The 22,834-nt window shown below is 40.5% G+C and overlaps 3 protein-coding genes across 5 annotated transcripts; 2 read left to right on the top strand and 1 right to left on the bottom strand.

The window, feature by feature from the left end:
* The first annotated feature begins 2,163 nt into the window (after positions 1 to 2,163).
* cd9a (CD9 molecule a) lies at positions 2,164 to 10,402 on the top strand. 2 transcript variants are annotated; one of them, XM_074633056.1, is made up of 8 exons: positions 2,164 to 2,417; positions 6,284 to 6,386; positions 6,849 to 6,946; positions 7,418 to 7,492; positions 7,687 to 7,788; positions 8,840 to 8,929; positions 9,285 to 9,368; positions 9,474 to 10,402. In XM_074633056.1, exons 1-8 carry the CDS (start codon positions 2,349 to 2,351, stop codon positions 9,537 to 9,539), a joined length of 687 nt encoding a protein of 228 aa, XP_074489157.1. In that variant the 5' UTR covers positions 2,164 to 2,348; the 3' UTR covers positions 9,540 to 10,402. The 2 variants fall into 2 exon arrangements, with proteins under 2 accessions (XP_074489157.1, XP_074489158.1); XM_074633057.1 differs by lacking the exon at positions 2,164 to 2,417 and adding an exon at positions 4,588 to 4,749.
* On the bottom strand, positions 8,805 to 14,770 carry bbs10 (Bardet-Biedl syndrome 10). The gene is made up of 4 exons (XM_074633053.1): positions 14,644 to 14,770; positions 13,708 to 13,910; positions 12,616 to 13,590; positions 8,805 to 12,427 (listed from the first exon to the last, which is right to left on the bottom strand). Exons 1-4 carry the CDS (start codon positions 14,644 to 14,646, stop codon positions 11,677 to 11,679), a joined length of 1,932 nt encoding a protein of 643 aa, XP_074489154.1. The 5' UTR covers positions 14,647 to 14,770; the 3' UTR covers positions 8,805 to 11,676.
* Positions 14,702 to 22,308, top strand: syt1b (synaptotagmin Ib). 2 transcript variants are annotated; one of them, XM_074633055.1, is made up of 9 exons: positions 14,702 to 14,757; positions 18,261 to 18,429; positions 19,398 to 19,579; positions 20,006 to 20,119; positions 20,264 to 20,431; positions 20,521 to 20,688; positions 21,053 to 21,170; positions 21,577 to 21,710; positions 21,810 to 22,308. In XM_074633055.1, the coding sequence occupies exons 2-9, from the start codon at positions 18,294 to 18,296 to the stop codon at positions 22,014 to 22,016; spliced, it is 1,227 nt and encodes a 408-aa protein (XP_074489156.1). In that variant the 5' UTR covers positions 14,702 to 14,757; positions 18,261 to 18,293; the 3' UTR covers positions 22,017 to 22,308. The 2 variants fall into 2 exon arrangements, with proteins under 2 accessions (XP_074489156.1, XP_074489155.1); XM_074633054.1 differs by lacking the exon at positions 14,702 to 14,757 and adding an exon at positions 16,708 to 16,889.
* The last annotated feature ends 526 nt before the right edge of the window (positions 22,309 to 22,834 follow it).

A 22,834-nucleotide genomic window follows, 5' to 3' on the forward strand; every position in this document is an offset into this window, starting at 1 on the left:
TGAAACTGAAGCAGCTACCTGGAAACCAGCTGCATTCATTTTCCTTCTGTGACATGTCACAATATCTCCTACGGGCCAGGCTGTCTGTGTGTTAATGTTTTATCTGGTCATTTTACTCAAATCTATGTGCTTTATGCTAACTGTTGAAACTCTGTCTTGCTGCTGTTTTTGGCCAGGTCGTCCTTGTAAAAGAGATCTTTGATTTCAATGGGACAAACCTGGTTAAATAAAGACTAAATAAAAAAATTTAAAAACCCTGTAGATCTTTTTCACTGCAGACATTTTGACTTGTCATAGCAGGAAAAGCACAGGTGAAACAAATTTCGTTAACAATGGCTCCTATCCATTAAGTGTCCTAGTAGGCCATACTAGTGAGCCAGCACACGCAATACTCTGAGCTCACCTAATTGGCATGCAGTCATCTTTAATGTTATTATCAATGACACCTGTTGTTTTTCCTGCTATGAGATGCCAAAGAACGTATTTTGCCAAGCAGTGAAAGTCAATTCTTCGTTTCATTGCAACATCGGCTCCCAGCAGCAAAGCTACGCTTCCGCCGTTTTGGACTGAAAGCGACCACCGGACGCCAGTAAAACATCCGCCTAAAAGGTGCTGTATAAAAGTAAAAGAAAATTAATTTTGTTGTAGTGTCATATTCTACCAAAATGACCTGGTTTGAACAATAAAATATTAATAAAATAATAAATATTATAAGCGTTTTCAGTTCAAAATGGCAGCAGCGGCTATTGTAAAAAAAAAAAAAAACGAGGTTTCGTCTCTTTGCTTCTATACTCTTTGGACATGCTTTACCACCCATCTTCAACAGGTCTAATTGTAAGAGAAAATAAACATTCTGTGGGTCCAAAAAATTAGTCTCCCATTCATTGTCAATGGCGCAGCTCCAGACTTTATGCCCTATGACATCACAAGTTTGAGTTTTAGCAGTTACAGTTAGCAATAGTTTACTAATATTTTTTGGACTGTCGTAGATCATATAGGAATAACATGTAGGAATTTTTTTAAATGGACATAGTTCCCTTGACTAACTATTAATATCTATAAACCATTAGTAAATAATGTATTAAGCATTAGCTGTAATAAATTCGTTGTAATTTATATACCCCTTACAATGGGTATGAATTATAAGAAACTAGTGCCCAATTTCTTTGAACTGTCTGTGGATGTAAAATGTGATTCACTGCAGCAGGAATAGTTAGAAAGCTTGAAGCAGACAACAACAACATGCATGCAACATAAAAATACCCAAAATAGATGATTCTGGAAATAGGCGTCCAGTCAAACTGGTGTTTTGAATAATAAGAGGTTGGTCACTTTTGTGTTTGTTTGACTGTGCGTGCGTGTATGTGCTGTCTGTCTGCCTGATGGGCCTCCCGCGGACATGCTCGTGCACCGTGTTCATTCATGTACAGTATATTCAGTCCGTGAACGCGCCTTTCTTATTCTGGGGGAAATTACGTCATCGCACAGCCTTGCAGGCTTGCTGCAGGAACTCGCGGTCAGAAAGCCCACCGGAGGCTGCAGCTCAGGGCATTGTTGTACCAGTGGATATGCAGGAAAGACACACGCTGAGCACACACTATGGTTCCCTATTAGAGCCATAGGCAACCATTTACATTTGGTTCATTTGGAGACACTAAAGATAGAAATAAAAGGCCTATACAACTTCCTTAGAGTCACAAATGCTATTCCAAGCCCCTCTATAAGAATATGACTATTATATATATATATGTATATATATGTATATACATATATACATATATATACATAAATATATATATATATATATATATATATGCATATACACATATATATGCATATATATATATACGCATATATATGCGTATATATATATACTATTATATATATGTATATATATATATACATATGTATATATATATACAGTGATGGTAAATGCCACAAAATGCTAAAGAATGTCAACATGGTTACATCACTGAAAAGTCCCACAAAAACACCCTGCAGGAATAATATAAGAATAGTACTGATTTTATTAAATGTGGAGCTTTTTTTAAGGAAGTAAATGGGAAGCCAAATTTCAGAGAATAAAAGTAAGATTTTGAAAGAGAGAGAGAGAGAAAGAGAGAGAGAGGAGCTATAGGAGGCTTTGCAGTCCGCTATGTGTGTGTGTGGGCGGACCACTAAAAGGCGCGCACAGCACGGCGCGCGTATCAGTGCCGGCGCGTCGGCAAATAACCTCGTTCTGCATACTGCCTGTTATTTAGAAGGTCTTCTTCTATTCTACCGTACGTGGGGTTTGAGTGGGTAATACCAGCAGTAGTGAGACCCACATAGAGCTCAAGTACACCGCCATGGCTGCGCTGTCGGGAGGAGAGATGTGCATCAAATACCTGATGTTTGCCTTCAACCTGGTGTTCTGGGTGAGTTTTGACGCGAGGAAATGTATTATGTTCTCATGTTTAGGAAAAAATATACATCCTGTGCCTGTGTTTTCATGTGCGTGTGTGTGAGAGAGATGTGCGTGCATGAGCAGGTTATTATAGTGAATTAGATGCAGAATCGTAGCCTATAAGCGCTCACATGCAGTCTTGGTTACATATCACAGTATATACTGAGGTTGCCCCCCCCCCCAATGGATTATTTTTGGCACTAGGCGCCACCACTAAACACAAAGTGTCCCAATACGCGTGGAGAGCGAGCAGGCTAGAAGAATAATCCCCGGTGGCCAAGTGACCCAGTTCCACCGAGCAGACCAGGCAGGCTGCACTCTGGAGTTTGCGCGCACGGCATTTTAATAATTGCAACAGAGGAGGAGGGTTGGGGTCTTTATTATGGTGGAGAATGTGACTGCTATAATAATAATTAAGACTCCTGCCCCCTGCACGTGATGGGAACAGTTGCGCATGTCTTGGAGCCAGCCTGTCTGTGTGTCTGTGTGAGTGTGAATGAATCCTGGATATATCCCATATAGGCTATTTGTGTCCTCCACTAAGCCTGCAGGGTGTGTCTCGTTGTGTCCGTTTGTTTGTGATCTGTGTGGTTTCAGATGTCCTTTTTATGAACGTTTATAATTTGTGCAGCTATAGATAGAGCCATTCATTACAGGGCAGACAGGGAAATCCCAATATGTGTGTGTGTGTGTGTGTGTGTGTGTGTGTGTGTGTGTGCGTGTGTGTGTGTGTGTGAGTGTGGGATAAAAAATGAACAATTTTGATGAGCAATACTTTAAGAAACCAGGAAGGTGACAATGAAGTTTATTTCTAAAACAGTGTCTTGTCTGTCATTAAGATGCTCAAACATCACACCCACATATAAGTGTAGATGTTCCTCATTTGTTGTGGTTTCAGATGCCCTTTTATGAGCGTTTATAATTTGTGCAGCTATAGATAGAGCCATTCATTACAGGGCAGACAGGGAAATCCCAATATGTGTGTGTGTGTGTGTGTATGAGATAAAAAATGAGTTGAATATAGGAATTGCTGTGGAAGTATAGAAAGAGTCTTTGGTGATTGGGCACCATCATTAAATTATCACTTTCACATGATGGGTAGCCTCATGAAGCCAGAATGAGAATTTACCCCAGTGGAGACAACAAACTGGTGTTTGTCAGCCGATTAGACTGTTGTCGGGCCATTAAATAGGCTTTATCAGTTGCTATAAGCACCATAGATGTGGGTCAATAGGGGCCTACTACACCCACTAGTAGGTTTTATCATCTATTCACATGGTAGATCACAGAAAGAAGGCATAAAAGAACACAACAGCTATAGATAGAGCCATTCATTACAGGGCAGACAGGGACATCCCAATATGTATGTGTGTGTGTATATGAGATAAAAATGATCCATGCAGGCAACAATTTTGGGCATTCAATAATGCAAAGTTTCACTAGGTTGATCATTTGTAAAATAAATAAATCTATCAGTGATGAGCAATACTTTAAGAAACCAGGAAGGTGACGATGAAGTTTATCTCTATAACAATGTCTTGTCCGTCATTAAGATGCTCAAACACCACATCCACATATAAGTGCAGATGTTCCTCATTTGTTGTGGCTTAAGGAAGTGAAGATGTGAAACCCCGGTCATAATAACCCTGTTCATGCAGCCACAAATCACATGACACAGGTTTCTGATCTAGGCTCAGTCTAGACAAAACGAGAGTGTCCATGCAGAGATGTGTGTCCTTGCTTTTTATATAAACAGCTTCTGGGAGTAGGATAGTCATATTTGATAGAAGTCTATTAACTGTAGCCACACACAGTTCAGACACCAGAGCAGTCAATATGCTTCTGGGCAGGTATTTAAAAAAAAAAAAAGGTTTAATGCCAACATGCCTCGACAGAGCCCTCTATGCTGCTTCCTCCCAGATCATAACAACCTGTATGCCCAAACAACCTGCATTTATACAGCAGTTCACACACAAACTGTACATGCATGGACATGGGACAAAAAAGAGGAAGGAACACATGGCAAGAATTCACATCACGTAAAGAATGGAGGTCAGTTTTTCTCTCTTGCCACTCCCCAACTGTATAATCAGGTGATTGTATGAAGGCGTGGTAATGACAGCGCTTTTTCTTCCCACCACCTGTTTTTTTAACTGACACCATTATGCTTCACTTCCGCCTGGGAAGAAGTTAGCTATTAGCTGCTCATAGAGGTGCATTGTGTAGAGTGAATCAGCATGGCTATCCTTGGGGGAATCAAGTGTGTGAAATATCTCATGTTTATCTTCAACGGTGTCTTCTGGGTAGGTGTGTTTTACTTTGTATTGTGTCTTATTGTGTTGTGTGAGTGTGAGAGAACGAGAGAGAAAGAAAGAGACAGAGAGAGAGAGAGAGAGAGAGAGAGAGAGAGAGAGAGAGAGAGAGAGGTGTAGAAGCTTCCTCAACTAGTATCATACATTCGTACTTTTCTGGTTTGCTCTAATCTGCCATTTTGTTCATACAATGGAACATAAAAAAGATCTTTCAGTTAAGCTCTCAAAGTTAAATATTCACTGACCTGTCTATGCTGACAAGCCCTGTGAGTAAGTGCATGCGCATTACACAATATGGCACCGTGCACTGACGTTTACAGCGTCAAATACAGACTTTTATACTACTTTGTTCACATGCTATGCAAAAAGACCTGTGCTGCAGAATATAATAGCAACATGCATAATAACATGTATGTGTTGATGTATGCACATGCTACTTTTGAATGGTAATGAAGTGAGATGTGTGTAGATAAATACCAATGTTTGTTCTATTTATATACAGTTGAATATAGGAAATGCTGAGGAAGTATAGAAAGAGCCTTTAGTTACATATATTACACATGATGGGTAGCCTCATGCAGCCAGAATAAGAATTCACCTCAGTGGAGACAACAAAGTGGTGTTTGTCAGCCGATTAGACTGTTGTCGGGCCATTGAATAGGCTTTATCAGTCGCTATAAGCACCATAGATGTGGGTAAATAGGGGGCTACTACAACCCACTAGTAGGTTTTATCATCTATTCACATGGTAAATCACAGAAAAAAGGCATAAAAGAACAAAACAGCGACCTTTAGTGAACGTAGTAAATAAGACAGGAGCAGAAGCAGCAGTCAGGCGCTGTAGTATAGAGCGTGAAACTCCATATGTGGTAGAGGTCTGGGGCGATAATGGGTACACGAAACACAGGGTTATCACCCAGGAGACCGAGGTTTGCATCCCATATAGTTGTCTTTGTGTTCGCAAGCATAAAGTTCCACTTTCACTTTGGAAGTGGCCCCTAATGACCCACATCTATGGTGCTTATAGCGACCGATAACGCCTATTTAATGGCTTTGTAACAGTCGAATTGGGTGCGTTGGTGAAGAGTTAGATATGACATGAGGACTGCGGAAACCTCTTCCTGGACTGAGAACTGATGCAGAAAAAACTGTAAGGATGAGACCAGGAGAAGGCTTCCAGATGGGGCCTGTCACTGCAAATCTGAAATGACAACTGGAAGCAGCCGAGAAAAGCGGAGCTTTAAATTTCAGACAGCAACAAGATAATTGTTAACTGGTGCGGTGAAATCATAATCATCTAAGTGAGTCAACAAGTGGGAAATATGCATAAACATGAAGAGGGCTTATATATGAAAAGTAAACTTCCCGTCTGAACTTTAACTGAGCTTAATTTCAAGCTGTCACACTCTCTCTAGTGTGATTTATCCTACTGTACAGCCAGAATGACAGTGTAAAGTGTGCACAATGCATTTAATGCTATAATAACTAATTGCAGTACTGTATGTGAAATGTTTTTGTGTTTCAGCTCGCAGGCACTGCAGTCTTTGCTATCGGCCTGTGGCTACGATTAGACCCAAAGACAAAAGGCCTGTTTGAAGGAGCAGACTCTCCATATGTGTTTTACACAGGTAAGATGCTCTCAGTCCTCGAGCTGGAACATTATCCATCATCATTTAAAGGACCAGTGTGTAGGATTTAGTGACATCTAGTGGTGAGGTTGCAGATTGCAACCAACTGAATACCCCTCTGTTCGCCCCTCCCTTTCCAAGCATGTCGGAAAACGTGGCCTTCAAGTGACGTAAAAACGTGAAAGGCTCTGTAGAAACATGGCGGCCTCTGTAAAGAGGACCCGCTCCCTATGTAGATATGAAGGGCTCATTCTAAGCTAACTCAACAATTCTTAGTTTCAGGTGATTATACAGTAATGAAAACACAGTTATGAATATAATATTACATTTCTGCTAATAGATCCCCCGGAATCCTACACACTGGTCCCCTACGTAAAGCTTAAGTAAAGTTTTGGATTACGTGAGCTCTGAAAAACACTAAATATGCTATATGTATCTGTTCTATTCTGTATGTGTGCGTAGGTGTATATATCCTGATAGGAGCTGGAGCACTGATGATGGTGGTGGGTTTTCTGGGATGTTGTGGGGCCATCCAGGAGTCTCCTTGTATGCTGGGACTGGTTTGTACCACTTCTTTATCCTTCACGTATCTTTTGACTTAAATAATATCAAATTTAAGCTTTTTAAAACCAACAGTTTCTTTCTCTCTGTCTGAGTCTTTCATGTTTTACTAGTGATCTCACTCAACAGCATTTGGACTTGTTATTCAACTTAAGCAAGTGTGGATTGTGGACTGACCTTGGGCTCGCTGAGAAATATGAGCTACATTCATTATTGTTTACTGAACAGTATCAAGGCCTAAGAAGAGTCTCTAGCTTTACCCCCTCCCTCCTTCTGTCTCTCCCCCACCCTGTCTGGCCCTAATCTTCTTGTACTAAATCTCTCAGGAGGAGGAGCCTATGTAAATTGGTTTCAGCAACACTCAAATGACCTTACTTGTTCATACTTGCACGCAAACGACATGCGCACACGCATGCATGGAGGAACACATTCAGCTCAGCTGAGTTTAATTGTGTCTCTCCTTTTTGCAGTTTTTCTTCTTCCTGCTTATAATATTTGCCATTGAGGTTGCGGCTGGAATCTGGGTATTTTCCAACCAAAGCAAGGTAACGTACAAGTTTAAAGTATGACGCATTGATCATTTTACAAAGGTGCAAGCATTGACTGTACACAGGTTAATGAGTACATTAGAGGCAAAACAATAAGAAAAAGCACAATGTAGAAAAAAATACATGCAAACCTAAAATAAATCACAAAATGAAAAGTGACTGATGTATATTTTTTAATAATTGTGCTGCAGGTGGTGAATGACATCACAGCGTTCTACATGCAGACCTACAACAACTTCAAGACGTTAGGAGACGAGCGCCTCAAAGAGACTCTGAGGGTGATTCAAACCGGGGTGAGCAACGTCTGCTTCATTCTAATTCAGAATGACTCAGATCTTATCTAATATGAAAGGAACTTGGCACAGAAGGTATTTTCAAGCAAATGCAATGTATTCCCCCATGGGAAGATGTCTTTGTCGCCCAGCAATACTTTTCAAAACACCACAACAAGTATTATCTATAATGATTTATAACCAGAAGGTGCAGGTTGCAGGAAAAGATAAGCATTTTAGGAAATAAGCTCATCCGCTTTCTGGGAGGCAATTAGCTTATAAAGACTGGAAAAACAAGCCTACCAGCAGCTCTAAAGCTCACTAATAACATGTCGTATCTTGTTTTTTTTTTATAAATTGTGCACAAACATTTATTTAACATTTTTACATTTATTTCTTGAGAACATTTTATACATTCAGTATTTCTGTGCAGCCTCTCCACTGGTTGCCAAGCAACCTCACTGTGACAACAAGACTTAAGGAATTAAAACTTGAAACTGTGGTTGCGTCCTAAATTCCATACTAACATGCTATTTATCATGCTATTTTTTGATTTTTTTAGTATGTATGAAACCAATAGTACGCAAATTGCATACTATTTTTGGTGAAATATGACAGTATGCAAACGCTGGACACTATGTCGGCATAAATAACAGACGTTGACGGACAGCCCTGTAACGTCAATAACACTTACATTTAAGTGTAAGTATTTCACTTCGCTAGGCATAATATAGTTTTTAAATGAATTCAGACTTTGATTCTCACAAATCGTCCTTTTGGTCACATGAGGGTGGCACGGGTTACCATGGTAACACATCTCCAAACAGCAAGTAAGCTCTCAGGAAGTGACGACGTAAATTACTGCCCAGTGCATCGGAAAACATTCATACTACTGTTTATTCACCCACGTTGAAGGATAGTACACATATTGAGTATGCAGTGCATACATAGTATGCGATTTTGGATGCAGCAAAATTGTTGAACTATTCCTTTAAAACACTTAAGAGGTATGAGTTTTTTCTTCCGCCATCTTGCTCTCTAAAGGTATGACTTTGTGTGTGTGTGTTCACAGCTGAACTGTTGCGGGCCAACTGGTACTGTAATTGATACAGCCAAAGACACGTGTCCCCGGGGAGAGCCACTTGAGGTGCTCATTACTAAGGTACAACTACATTGAATGTGTGTATAGATTGGATGCCAACACAGCCTGGTACTTCCGTCAAGAGCTATACAGAAAGAAAAATAAAATTTGAATAACGGATGTCAGACATGCTTCAGCTGAGTGCTAGGGCATTTACTATATGTCAAATACATAATATTAGTCAGACGTGTGTCATAAGTTTAACAGTCTTCCCTTTGCAGACTAATTCCCTCAACTGCCTTGCAGTGTTACTATGGCAACAATGGTTTACTGGAGCCTGCATGCTCTCAGGCTGTCTGTTATGTGTGCCTTACCACAAGTCATGTTCAGCATAGGTTTAGAGAAAGCTGAGAGGAACATTGCTTGTGTGTTGCAGAGCTGCCCCGACGCCATTGATGAGGTGTTTGACTCCAAGCTTCACATCATAGGAGGAGTGGGCATCACCATCGGTGTAGTTATGGTAAGTATGTGATTATTAACTGTAGCTATCTGCTGCCCTGGAGGATGCAGTGCAGAGATCAGCTAATACGAACACAATTAATGTACGCCTTCCTCTCTCTTACAGGTGTTTGGCATGATCTTTAGCATGCTCCTGTGCTGCGCCATCAGGAAGTCTCGGGAGGTGGTGTGACACCCACCATCACATCCTGGAGTCTTTTGTTAATGTTGCATGATGTCATTCGAGTCACATGACTCTCCACTGCCAATAGAAACACTGCTTGTTCAAGGGGGGGGGGGGTAATCTAAGCTAGGCTGGATGCAGATATTTCTGGTTATTACATAATACATCAGTTGTAACTGCGCTGCTGACACTTAGGCCCACTTTCCTGGACTAGATAGATGCGATGTGGTTATTAGGCCCAACTATAGAATGGGTGTCATCTGTGCTTCAGTACAGAAATGTGTGATTTTGTGGTCATTTGATTGAAATTAGTGTTTGTGGACTGCTAATTATCTAAACAAAAGATCATATTATTGTATACTGATCACATTTCTATTGCTATCACTTGGGGTCACCCACCCGCCAGAAGAGTCACGGATCAGGGCCATAAAAAAGGCAACCACCACCATTTCAGCACAATACAGCAGCAGCCAATGGAACTCTACAGTCCTTTTTCTTACAACACAAATCAAACCATGGTGACTAGTAGCCAATTCAATGCCGAGTTGTGAACTGCGGTGACTGTGGTTTCTTCCAACTTGGTATTAGAGTAGCATCACGGTCACTTCATTGTGACATGTCCTTCCTTTACTTTCTTTCTCCATCTCTTCTAACTGTCTAAAAATGCCTTTAATTTTCTGTCACATTTTGTAAATGTCTTCTTTTTTTATTTAGTAAAAGATTTATACACTTAGGTGGTTGTATGGTAAATGTGGTTTGATGATGTATTTTATAATGTTCTTTTCATTTTACAGAGATTGATTTATACCATATGCACTATGTTTCACAGAGACAAAAATTAATGAGAACCAAATAAACCAAATTGTACTGACCGAGTCGGCTCTGAGGGTATTATATTATGGCACGCAATCGTTCATGTACACTCAGTGAAAGAGTCAAATGAGCTGTAATGTTTCATTAAGCCACTGAGTAAAGTTCATTAACTACATCAAACAAAATCTTCACTATTAGATTGACGCATTATCAAATTGCTCGGCATGTTAGATTTAGCTGTGCAGGATACGGGGGGCATGTAAGGGTCAGAAGGGCGTAGGGGCCTTGATAAGACTGAAAACAACATCCAGGTTCTTTTCCATGTGCGCAGTGGAAAAAAACATTCTGAATACTCCCATCAGCTTTCCCCTCTTTGATATCTGCCACCATCAAGTGTGACTCATAAAGAGTTTGATCCAAAGCATAAACAAAGCCAAGATCCGTCTTGTTTCTGAGTCATGCAATCACAATTAATTTACGGAAGATTTGTGATCAAAGCTAGGCACGCACACTGATTACAGTTAACAGCGCATAATTATGTATGGTAGTGAGTCTAGCTATTTCAAATGACTCACCATTTCACCAGAAAGAGGTGAGAATAGAGCGAGTGTTCCTCTGATTATAGCACAAGGAAGTACACTTTGATTTGGTTGTTGACAGCCGGTTTCTCTCAGACACTCCACCCCCCACTATGGAGATAACGCTGATTATAAAAAGGAGTGTGTGTGTGTATATATGACACGATGTCTCTATATTGTTCTGTGTGTGTGCCTTTTATGCAACAGAGTGCGTACTGGCCAAAGGAAGAGGGCAGGAAAACTGTGATAAGAACGAGAAATGTTTAAAAAAATAGGAACCGTGATGAGAACTCCTGAGGAAAGAGGCCAACATCAACATTTATTCAGTCACACTACTTCACATTAACGCAGTGGATAAAGACTAAATTATTGGATAACAACTGCACATTCTGTGCTATACAGAGATCAGCACTAAGTCTCATTTTTACTGTTATTGCCAAACCTAGCTTTGATTCAGGACAGGTTGGTACAGAACCACCGTAACATTTTATTGGCCTATAAACTGCACTACACAACAGCACTGCCATGAAATGTAGTTTACTATCTCAGTGGAAGTATAAACTTGCATTACAAATATATGCATCACAAATCTATTGTAGTGAGGGAAATGAATAAATACAAAAATAAAAAATACTGTGGCCATACAAAAGAAATGTAGCAGCCTGCAATGAAATGTTAATTATTTTCTCCTGATAGCTGAGTAAGTACTGAAAAAGAATATGTTTACGGCTTTCATCTTGGGACACAATACAATCTCAGTCTTCAGCCTCGTCCTCTGTGCCCTCCCAGGAAATGTTCGCAAGTCTGCGTGACTGAGTGTGTACGGCAGTGTGCGTGTGCAGCACGGTGTCCACGCGGAGAAGACTTGAGACGCACTGCAGCACGGCCAAAAGTAGCTGGTATTTACAGGAGACAGATTCAAGGCCCGAGTCCGACATAAAAACTTCGGATGACACGTCAGCTCCTCTGCAACAATGCTTGGTTAGTTTACTCTCCTCTCGAGGGCATTCAACTTGTTTGTATACCAGGCTGAAAGGGTGGGAATGATTTCGAATAAAACTCAGGAGTCTGGTTTGAGTCTGCAGGAAACGTCGCGGACTGTGGGAGTAAATCTGTCGGGGCACGCTCAGTAGAGCTTTTGCCAAGAGCTGGGACACAGCAGGGACACCAGAGACTGAGCGACTGCTGTGATGTTGTACGAGGGCATAGTTTAAGAGAAACTCAAATGTCCCACCAGCAGGTATAACACAGCCTGGCTCCAACACACCCTGCTGGAGGGGAGGCGCATTGGGGATCTGACTGTCCGTGTGTAAAAATGGGCTTTTCTTTGATGCTGTTGTTGCAGTCATACTCATGGGCTCCCAAGTTGAAAGTAGCATGCGGATGGCATCTTGAAACGCACATGCATACTGGTCAGTTTGCCCTTCTCCTGGGCCACAAATGACCAGACTACAGGGTTTGATCGTGACCCTTTCCTCTGAATCATGGAAAGCCACATGGACATACCTGTGGAAGGGTAAAAAATAAAAAGAGTTCAATTTTAACTTTCATGAATCAAACCAGATTAAGAAAATACTATTAATCAAAGCTCTATACAGGTATGTATAATCCATTATTGATAATTCTTTATATGTATATGTGTGACTTTGTTTGTGCACAGTATATGAGAGTGAAAGAGAGACATGTTTTTATACCTGTGGGCTCCCAGCAGTATTGGTCTGCAAAAGGTCAGTGTAGCAACGTGCTCTGGTTCAATCACCCAGCAGTTGTAGACAGGTGTGGCCCCACTTAGCTGGGCAAAGAGAGACAGCTCATCTTCACTGACACACTCCACGATGCACACCTCTGCCTGAGCAGCTAAAGCCAGGACAGCAGCGGACTGTTTCACAGCAGACAGGAGCACAGAGACGCCCAAACTCTGCAGGTGTGCAATGACACACTCTAGTGACCTTTCTGCCCAGGCGCTAAACTGCACAATACTTCTCTCCTTCCTTGAATTCTCCTCCATCCCTTGCTCTCCACATCCAAGCTCTAGCACTTCTCCTGCGCTGAGCAATTTTGGCTGCAGGTACCCAGTGAAAACAACAGCTTTAACTGGCTGGCGGTCAGTCTGACGGTAGGGCGTAGCAAAGTCCCTGTGAATGACCTGCCCCTCAATTAAACGTGAACAACTAATAGGGAAGCCTGATACAGGTGTATGCAAGGCAGCAAAGTTGTCGTTTACAAACTGAAGTGATGAGGAAGGTAGGAGATCTTTAAACTTCCAGTGAGTGAGCAGTTCACAGGTGAGGTTGCTAATGAAGTCACAGTGGGTTTGACCCAGACGTGTATGAAAGAATGATGCCAGCAGCTTTTGAACATTGTTTGTGTGTGCTGGCGATTGTGTTTTTGCAGAGAAATCCTCCCACGAAAGACAGCATCCATACGGGACCACTCCAATGACAATGAGATCATCCAGCTCCTCCGACACAAATGCCAGCATTTCGTCAGCCAAGCGTCTGGCAGTGGCTGCCTCTGCCGCTTCCCTGGAGTTATAGGTGTGAGACACATTAGGCTCCTTGCAGGCTGTTGTATGAATCATCCGTAGTAAGGACGCCAGCAGAAGAATAAAGGTCTTGGATCCATCGCCTGTTGCAGTGCTGTGTTTCAAGACACACTCCACCACCATCCTAAAATGAAAAACACACAAATACATCAAAAAGAAAATGTCACTTGACAAAGACTATCATAGTGAAAGAGTAGTGTGTGTGTGTGTGTGTGTGTGTGTGTGTGTGTGTGTGTGTTACCTGGCCAGTGGATGCTCCAGTCGTAGCGCAGTGAGAATGCGAGTCCCACTGCGGCTCAACATTGCCTGTCCCGTGTCTCGGGTGAACAGCACCTGTCCTCCTTCAGGGCCAAAACTCCGGAGAACGACGGACTCCAACGCAAACACAGTCTGCAGAACATGTCGATCCAGGTTAAGATGCTCCACCTGCAGCATCCCCACACCCTGAAAGGCACACATGCTGAGGTTTAAAAGAGGATAGGCAAAGGTTTCAACTATCAATTGCAGTGTTCGGATCCAATTTTTTGGCTTATAATGAAAAGCAACAGAAGGGAACATACCAGAGGCATTCAAATAGCATTGGCTCAAAATGCTCCAAGTGGGCGTGAAAGGATAAACAATATAATCAATATTATATATATATAATAATGGGTGTTTGCTTACGTTTCATGTTCTCAGTTCTAAGTCAATGAATTACTACTGTGTAATGAGAGCCTGACTTTAAACTGCAGTTCACAGAACGAGTATGCATTACTCATAATAAATAATTTATAACAAATAACTATTTCTACTAATATCTGTTCACAATATAATATACATCCAGTGTATACAACCTAAACAGTGATTTATCATTTTCCTCATACTGTCATATATTATTCAGTATAGTGTATGTAGCTGATAAGCTTTATGTACACTAATGTATTGCATGCATGAATGCAATGTGTGACAGTTGAATGTCAGCGTGTTATGTAAATATCTAAGTATCTTCTGAATGAGTTCAGTTACATAGATGACGTTAGCATCTGCTAGCTGAACCAATGCGATGAACTCGTCAGCGGCTGAGATTATTTTATTATAAACCCTTGAAATGACTCAAAAGCACAGCTTTCTGACTGCCAGAAAATAACAAAACAACCCACTCCTTCCCAATAACGTAAAGCTTTAAGAGATAACTCACCATCAGCCCGACAGCAACGCTTCCTCTGTATCCTAGAGACGAGTCTCCTTCTTTGGTTTGTTGCGCAGATATGAGGTAGATCAGACATGACTATCGCGACCTAGTGGAGTGGAGGTATGAGCTGTTTTCTATTCCTACAACCAGGAACACTGTTGTACATTGATTTACACTGTTTGCACTGGTATTGAATTTATTATTACTACTCTCTTATTTTTGTATTATTATTGATTTGTTTGTGTATTTTCTATTCTTTCTTTGTATCATTATTATTATTATTATTATTATTATTATTATTATTATTATATTATTATTATTATTATTATTATTATTTATTTTCTTAATTTTATTTCATTGTACATTCATTTACACTGTTTTCACTGGTATTCAATTTATTATTAATCTCTTATTTTTTGTTTAATTATTATTGTTGTTTTTTTGTGTTTTTTGTTTGTTTGTTTTTTAAATTCTATTCTTTCTTTTTATCATTGTTATTATTATTATTATTATTATTTATTTTCTTATTTTTATTTCAATTTTGAATGTTGAAGTTGTTTTCTCTAGTGTGTCTTAATGAGTTTGTCTATAAGCTCATCTACTTAAAAATAAAGGTTTATAAACTATTGTATTTACGAACTGTAAATTGCATATATGAAAACAACCTAGAAAAAAATGAAAAAAATAAAGTATAACAAAAAAAACCAATATTTATGATTTGTATGATGTGAATATGCTTAATACTGCATATGGGAGTGTTATGTGACTTTATATGCCAGTTTGGTTGTTTACAAGAACAATTTGTCTGTGGATTTCATTATATGTCCTTTCATAATCTGATAAATTGGCTATAGGCTACAGGGCTGATAATAGTGGTGCCAGCGGTGTAGACAAATACATAAGCAAATATGCAGCAAAATAGGTCTTTTGACATGTCACAGTAAAAGCACAGATGGAAACAATAAAATACCGTCATGGCTTGTTAGGAAGAACAAAGCCATCGTTAATGTTATCAGTAACACCTGTGCTTCTCCTACAATGACGAGTCAAAATGTCTTAACATCCTTGGTTAATTACAGAGCTAATAACCACAACACCAGATATTTAATAATATTTGTAACTGTTTTAAATTGTGTGTTTGCATATGTGATGAATGCTTTGTCTTGTTGTGATGTTGTTTATATGTAATTTGCTCTCAGGTCTCTCTTGTAAAAGAGGTCTTTATCTCCTCAAAAATAAAGAAAGCTTAATCTTCTACACACATACATGTTGCTAAGGCCAAAAAGAGGTATTTACTTCATGTCAGCTCAAGAGAACATGGGTTTGAGTCAGCTGGCCTCCGGACTGTGCCACAAAAATAATAAAATAGCACACTTTAAGGTGTGATAATCTAAAATTGAAAATGTTTGTCATAATAAAAACACAGTATATATTTCTACATGTCACAGACAGAGGTTATGTCGAGCTCCCCTTATGTCCCCTGCCCATCCCCCCTATACCCCGGTGTCTCATCCCTCCTTCTGTACAGTATCTCTTTGCATCTCTGGTACCTCAAGGTGAACGGGGCGGGGCCGGAACTTGATCTCTGTGTTGCTGCAGAAACCACATCCTTAGTTTCTAAATCAGGCAACATCATCTATACATAGACAATATGAGACAGTTCTGCAGCTACCGCCTGATGTACAGATGCACACACACCAACACACACACTGTACAGAGCTGTCCACTCTGAATGTAAATGTCCTCTATTGCTGAACTCTCACTATGCTAACGAGCCTTTAAAAAGCCATGTCACTACGCTAATGAATATGCATCAGTGGCCTGATGAGGGTGACCCGTAGGAATGGGACAGAGGTCACAAGAGTTGGGGCGTCAGAAATGAGCACCCATGCTCCCATGAGACCTGAATGGACAGAAAAGATCACATTCACAAGGAACACTTAACACACACAGAGAGAGAGAGAGGGAAGCAACACAAGATGACCAAGCCGCAATTCCACCTATCCCAACCCCATCTTGTCCTACCCTCCCTCTCTCTTGCTCTCTCTCTTGATCCAGCTTTCACACACCTGCACTCTTCTTCTTGATGTCAAAGAACTCGTGACACAAAAACTCTTCCCTACCTCACTGTTTTCCTCCGCCTCTCGCGCCCTACTCCGGTCCCTTCATCGTTTATCCTCTTCCTCCACCTCTCTGTAAGGGAAAGGAGTTAATGTGAGTCTGGACATTGCTGATGGGACGACTTAATACAGGTATGCCTCTGGGTCCTTTTGTTTTTTCTTTGTTTCATCAATCAAAAGTACTTTGATTTATTTGTCTCTCGACTGTGCTGAGCAAAAAGTAACTGTGTGTGAACCCCTGAACGCAGAGAAATAAGATTAATCAGGTCTGTTGTTTACCAGATAAAGGCTGGGGTACAACAACAAAATCATCATGGGTAATTTATTAGTTTGTAACTCCAATTTCAGTGATTTTCTTTCGCTTCTACTGAAAGATTTCCTTCTTCTGAAGGTTGAGAAAATGACTGATGTCAAGCTAAAACCAAGGCTCTCTAGACTTGTAATTTTTTAAGTAAAGAACTGCAATGTTGCAGTGACACTACACTGAATATACTGTATTGAATTTCGCAACCTTTTTAGATCAGGTTTAGAAAGATCTTTTGCTGCATTAACAACTGAAATTAGGGGACCATATGGTGCGGATACTGAGTCATTCATTATCACCTCTGCAGCAAACATGAGAAAAAGACACACACACTCACTCTCACACACACACACACGCACACATATAATAATAATTTTGACAATATTCCTGTTTCATATTGGCATATGAGAATATAAAAGCTCTGAATTATTCATTAACACTTAGTTACACATCTACAAAAGTACATCAGAGTCAGAAATATTGCTTTATGTACATGATAACGGTAAATGGTCAATATTAGAGAGACCTGTAACATGTGAGACATGCTGTCATTCAGGTTGCTTTGGATATACCTTGAATTCTTCTGTTTGCTCCTGCAGCAGTTAGTGCATCAGCGGTGGCTTCTCTTTGAGCGCCTGTCTTTTCATAAAAAGCAGACATAAACTGAGATCAGTGTCCGCTTGGGTGTGCGATCACATCTGCTGACTCAACCCCAGATATTCAATACCTGTGATGTCTGCAGAATCGAAAATAACACATCAAAAACATTTTTGCACTTGGGAGTCAAGTCTGTTTCTCTCGTATGCTGAGCGTGACCTTGGCCCATGATCCTCACCCCTGGCAGCTCGCTTGTGGAACAGCGGCGGTCCACTCGTGACGCTTCAGCTTCACTTGTCCCCTTCCTCTCCTACGTCCCTCTCCCCTCCATGTCAGCAGGTTTGGCAGAGACAGCTGCTTGCATATCCTGTGTTCAAGTGTTAGTGCCAGGCCAGCAGAAACAGGAGAAGGCATTTGACACTGATGGTCATACAGTGTCTATAAGCAGATTATTGCTACAAATACATCTGATCAATAGCATTTATGGAAACTTTGTTTGTGCTTATTTCTGTTTTGTTGAAGTGTAATGTTCCATATATATTGCACACGTTGTTATTTTAGGGCTGAGACAATATTTTTCTGTATCTCTGTTTCTCTGCCAGTTTAATTGTGGATCTGTTGTCAATCCTCAAATAATGACTGGGAACCGTCGAGCTGCCTCACCGGGCACCCCCGCTACCCCAACCCACCTGCCAAATGCAACAACCACCCCACGCCAAAAACAATCTGGAGACCACAACAAGTTCATGAGTGAGCTGCACAGCGTCCACAGTGAGTTACATCTCTCCATCCCTGTGTATCTTAATGCGGGTCTGGTATAACAAATATAAACAATCATGCCGATGTACTGTTCTGGTGCAGCCATTCAAAATTGCATCCTGAAAGATATTTGGGTCAAATATCCAAACACCAGAGCCAGGTATAATAACCCTGGAGGTGTTTGGTAGAGCATGTGAGGCATCGACGCCTTCTTTCATACTAATTTGGGGGAATAAAAGTGCTGTAGCTCTCTTGTTTAAAGAATATAAAATAACTGGATGGTAAATTATCCTCAGGAAGTAAAAAGTGCAGGGAGTGTCTTGTTTGACTGAATGAATGAGGAAGGGTCACACTGCATATGAAAAGGCCAGACAAGCATTTACTCAAATGGGATAGATATACACGTTAGGTAGGTTACTTTTAAAGATGCATACGGACGTTATCTCCCCGGTAGAAATGCATTATCTGTTCCTCTTGTGTGGAAGTTTGTCCTTTTTATATATATATATATATATAATGGAGAAGCAAAACTGCAAGTCATAAAAAATGTCACCTTGTATTTGAATATGTCACTTGATATCATAGTCATATATCGCTTCAATGATGCTTTGGAACAAGCAGAATACATAGGAGATGGACAAATGAAAACAGCCTAATTGTAATCTAATATAACAACACAACCACAAAATATGGCCTAGAAATGACCAGACTTGAATCGCACCTCTCTAATAATAACTTTTATTACAGGAGTATTGTATTGGATTGCATTTCCCAGTGTTTCTGCTATTTTCTTTACTCCCTATATCTTTGATTACTTTGTCTGTGTTTCCAGACTGTGTGAGAAAAGTAGTTTTATCTTGAGGGGGAATTTAAGGGTAACATTTTGAACACTGTATTCAAGTGGCTGACTAAAAAAGTGTGTAAATCAAGTATGTATCATCATCTATGTGTGTGTGTCTGTGTTTTATGTGGATTTGCAGTGCCATCATGGGCTGCTGCTGCCCTTTGCATCGTGAGTTTGTGCGTGGTGCTGTCGTGTGCTCTGTGTGTGTGGAAGAAGTGCTTGAAAAAGAAGGACAAGGACAAAGAAAAGGACAAGAAAAAGGGGAAAGAGAAGAGCAACGGAGGCATTGACACTGAAATGGATGGAGGTTACAGCGAGGTAGGCTACACTCACACATACACACACACACACACAGTCTCCCCCTGCAGATGTACTGTCCTTGCTATGTATCAAAGTCCCGACACCCGGGTCACCCAGGACTAGTAAAACTGTCAGTGTGTGTTAGGACTAATGGATGTATTGCACATTGCTCATATTGTAGTAAAGGTTGAGTTGTTTTAGAGTGTTGTACTGTCCTCAATGATGCAGGTCACATTTAAACACTCTGATGGTGTAAAAACGGCCTGTCCCCTTTGAACAATAAATAAACTTTAGCTGGTAATATTATTACTCTGGCTGTGTAAGTATATACTGCAGGAACACAGCAAAAATAGATATAAAAAATACAGAAGGTCTTTATTGATTACTTGTAAAGCTATATTTTTTACCTGCACGTGATCTGTGTGTGTGTGTGTGTGTGTGCAGCCGCTGAAAGAGGAAGTTAACAAAGAAACAGAGCTGTCAGATAATGAGCCCAAGGAGGAGGAGAAGCTGGGCCGGCTGCATTTCACATTAGACTACAACTTCACAGATAATACGGTGAGATGCTGCTACTCACTATGACATGTTTTTGCCCACCACCTGCCAACTCTAAAATGTCACCATTTTAATACTTCTCCCCTCTCTGTCAATTAGCCAGATTCTCATCTCTTGTTCTTACTTTCCTTTGCTATCACATTCTAGCTGATAGTCGGCATCTTGCAGGCTGCTGAACTTCCTGCAATGGATGTTGGCGGTAGCTCTGACCCTTACGTTAAACTCTATCTGCTCCCGGACAAAAAGAAAAAGTTTGAAACTAAAGTTCACAGGAAGACCCTTGAACCCAATTTCAATGAGACTTTCACATTTAAGGTAAATGTAAATGTAAATTGACTCGGTTCACTATCAGCACATGGTACAATGTATGTTTCAAGTTATTGTCTTCGATGTGTGTTCTGTAGGTACTGTACACCGAGCTGGGCGGGAAGACACTGGTGATGACTGTGTATGACTTCGACCGTTTCTCAAAACACGACGCCATTGGAGCTGTGAAGATACTGATGAGCAGCATTGACTTCAGTCAGTCTCTGCAGGAGTGGAGGGATCTGCAGAAGGCAGAGAAAGAGGAGGTGGGAGCGCACTGTGAGAGGGGGAGAGGAGTTGAACTTGAAAAAAGCACAAAGTTAATTAGGATAAAAAAAAATCTTGTTTGTTTGTTATTAGTGGGAAACACAATTTTTAAACTGGTTTTACGTTTATTCAATGATGTGTTTCTTTGTATTTAATGGTTACTAATACTTGATGTCTCTTCAAATACTTTCTCCTTTTGATATTTACATTTAATTTCAAAGGATTTCCTGGACTTCTGCACAGAATAGTCATCTCTGTCTCTGAGGAAGACTGCTTCAATATTGTTTTATGTAATTGTGAAGCCATACTTGTGTTTTAAACAATGCCCCAACAACACACTCACTTCTTTTTTCTCTGTATTAGAGTGAGCGGCTTGGAGACGTATGCTTGTCCTTGAGGTATGTGCCTACTGCAGGGAAGCTGACATTGGTGATTTTGGAGGCCAAAAACCTGAAGAAAATGGATGTGGGTGGATTATCAGGTGAGTCCAGCAGCAAAAAAAATGGATTCACATTAGATTTAAGTGTAAGCTCCATGTCAGGTGACTCGTGTGTTTTTCAGTACAGACAACTTCAGCACTAGAACAAAGTCATGTTTTTTTAATCATTTTAAACTCTTTAAGTAATAAACTATATAAATATGTCTCAGTACTTTTTATAATATGACTTGGTACACCCTAAATAGCCTAGATTAGTAAGCTCTGGTTGAGCATCAAAGCCTTGTAACTACTTTCCAGTGGTGTGTCCACTTTCAAGCAGTTTCTAATTCGGGGAAACTGTCAGAAGCTCCTACAATAGATGTTGTGTTTCACTGATGGAGTTACTGCGTCAGTTGCCAGGTTGTTGGTCTGTTGCTCAGACATAAAACCTCTCTGTTCTCTCTGTCAGACCCTTATGTGAAGATCCACTTAATGCAGAATGGGAAGAGACTCAAGAAAAAGAAAACAACGATAAAGAAGAACACTTTAAACCCTTACTACAACGAGTCTTTCAGCTTTGAAGTGACTGGTGAACAGATAGAGGTACATACTGCATATTTGTACACATACACACACACACAGATGCAATTCTGTCAGAAATTCATGAATTTTCTATGTATGTGTGTATATTTCCACTCACAGAAGGTGCAGGTAGCAGTGACTGTGTTGGACTATGATAAGATTGGGAAGAATGATGCCATCGGGAAGTTGCTGCTGGGCAATAACAGCACTGGGACTGAGCAACGCCACTGGGAAGACATGCTGGCAAACCCCCGAAGGCCAATAGCCCAGTGGCATAGTCTCAAACCAGAGGATGAAATCAACCCGCTAATTTCAAAGAAGAAATGAAACCGTGACCTCTGGTTTGGTGGGCTATGACCTTAGACATACCTCAACTACCTCCAATTTACGTTCCTTCCTCTCCCTTAATTCCCCTAAAAACCCTTTAAGCCATTTAACTACGTAAATCTACCCAATAATACCCTGTTCTACCCTTGACACCATCCGAGTCACTCTTATGGACTTGAAACCTTCTTCCTTCAGTAATTCCCTCCTCCTGCTTCTACCTAAACTCCTACAAAGAGTTTTAAACAAACATGTATCACTATGTACAGTGCTATTAAACAAGATGAGATTTTTTAAACCTTTATGTGTTTTTCTTCTGTTCTGTGCTGTTCAAAAGCATGCACACTACACCTGATATAAACATGATTAACCTGCAGAGGGAGACAATCCAAAGGCTAATGAAATCAGATCCTCGTATGACTGCTATTATGTCTTTACATTCATAATATTCACTGTTGCCTTTTGCTAGTTAAATAATTGGTTATTAATTGTAATTTATGTACTCTAAATTTCCATTTGATCCTATTGCAACATCTTACAGCGGGCCCTTTTCACAGCAGACATTTTGACAAGTCATAGCAGGGTAAACACAGGTGTAATTGATTAAATTAATTATGGTCCCATTCTATTTAGTGTGTCACAGTCATTCCAGTGAGCCAACATGCACAATACCAAGGCCCTGGCCCACAAATGGAACAGGGTCACAATTAATGTTATCAATTACACCTGTGTTTATCCTGCAATGACATGTCAAAGTGGCTGCTGTGAAAATTGCCTATAGAAATGGTACTTATAAAAGCTAAGAAAGTGCACTGTTATGG

The sequence above is a fragment of the Sebastes fasciatus genome, chromosome 4 (genome assembly GCF_043250625.1).
Source record: "Sebastes fasciatus isolate fSebFas1 chromosome 4, fSebFas1.pri, whole genome shotgun sequence".
Taxonomy (NCBI): domain Eukaryota; kingdom Metazoa; phylum Chordata; class Actinopteri; order Perciformes; family Sebastidae; genus Sebastes; species Sebastes fasciatus.

Coding starts and splice junctions, on each gene's coding strand:
- bbs10 (XM_074633053.1), bottom strand. Junction 13,591..13,707: donor CTGGAGCATCCACTGGCCAG/GTAACACACACA, acceptor TTTTCATTTTAG/GATGGTGGTGGAGTGTGTCT. Junction 12,428..12,615: donor ATACTGCTGGGAGCCCACAG/GTATAAAAACAT, acceptor ACCCTTCCACAG/GTATGTCCATGTGGCTTTCC.
- cd9a (XM_074633056.1), top strand. CDS start 2,349: ATGGCTGCGCTGTCGGGAGGAGAGATGTGCATCAAATACCTGATGTTT. Junction 7,789..8,839: donor TGAGGGTGATTCAAACCGGG/GTGAGCAACGTC, acceptor GTGTGTTCACAG/CTGAACTGTTGCGGGCCAAC. Junction 8,930..9,284: donor TTGAGGTGCTCATTACTAAG/GTACAACTACAT, acceptor TGTGTGTTGCAG/AGCTGCCCCGACGCCATTGA.
- syt1b (XM_074633055.1), top strand. CDS start 18,294: ATGACTGGGAACCGTCGAGCTGCCTCACCGGGCACCCCCGCTACCCCA. Junction 19,580..20,005: donor TGGATGGAGGTTACAGCGAG/GTAGGCTACACT, acceptor GTGTGTGTGCAG/CCGCTGAAAGAGGAAGTTAA. Junction 21,711..21,809: donor TGACTGGTGAACAGATAGAG/GTACATACTGCA, acceptor TTCCACTCACAG/AAGGTGCAGGTAGCAGTGAC.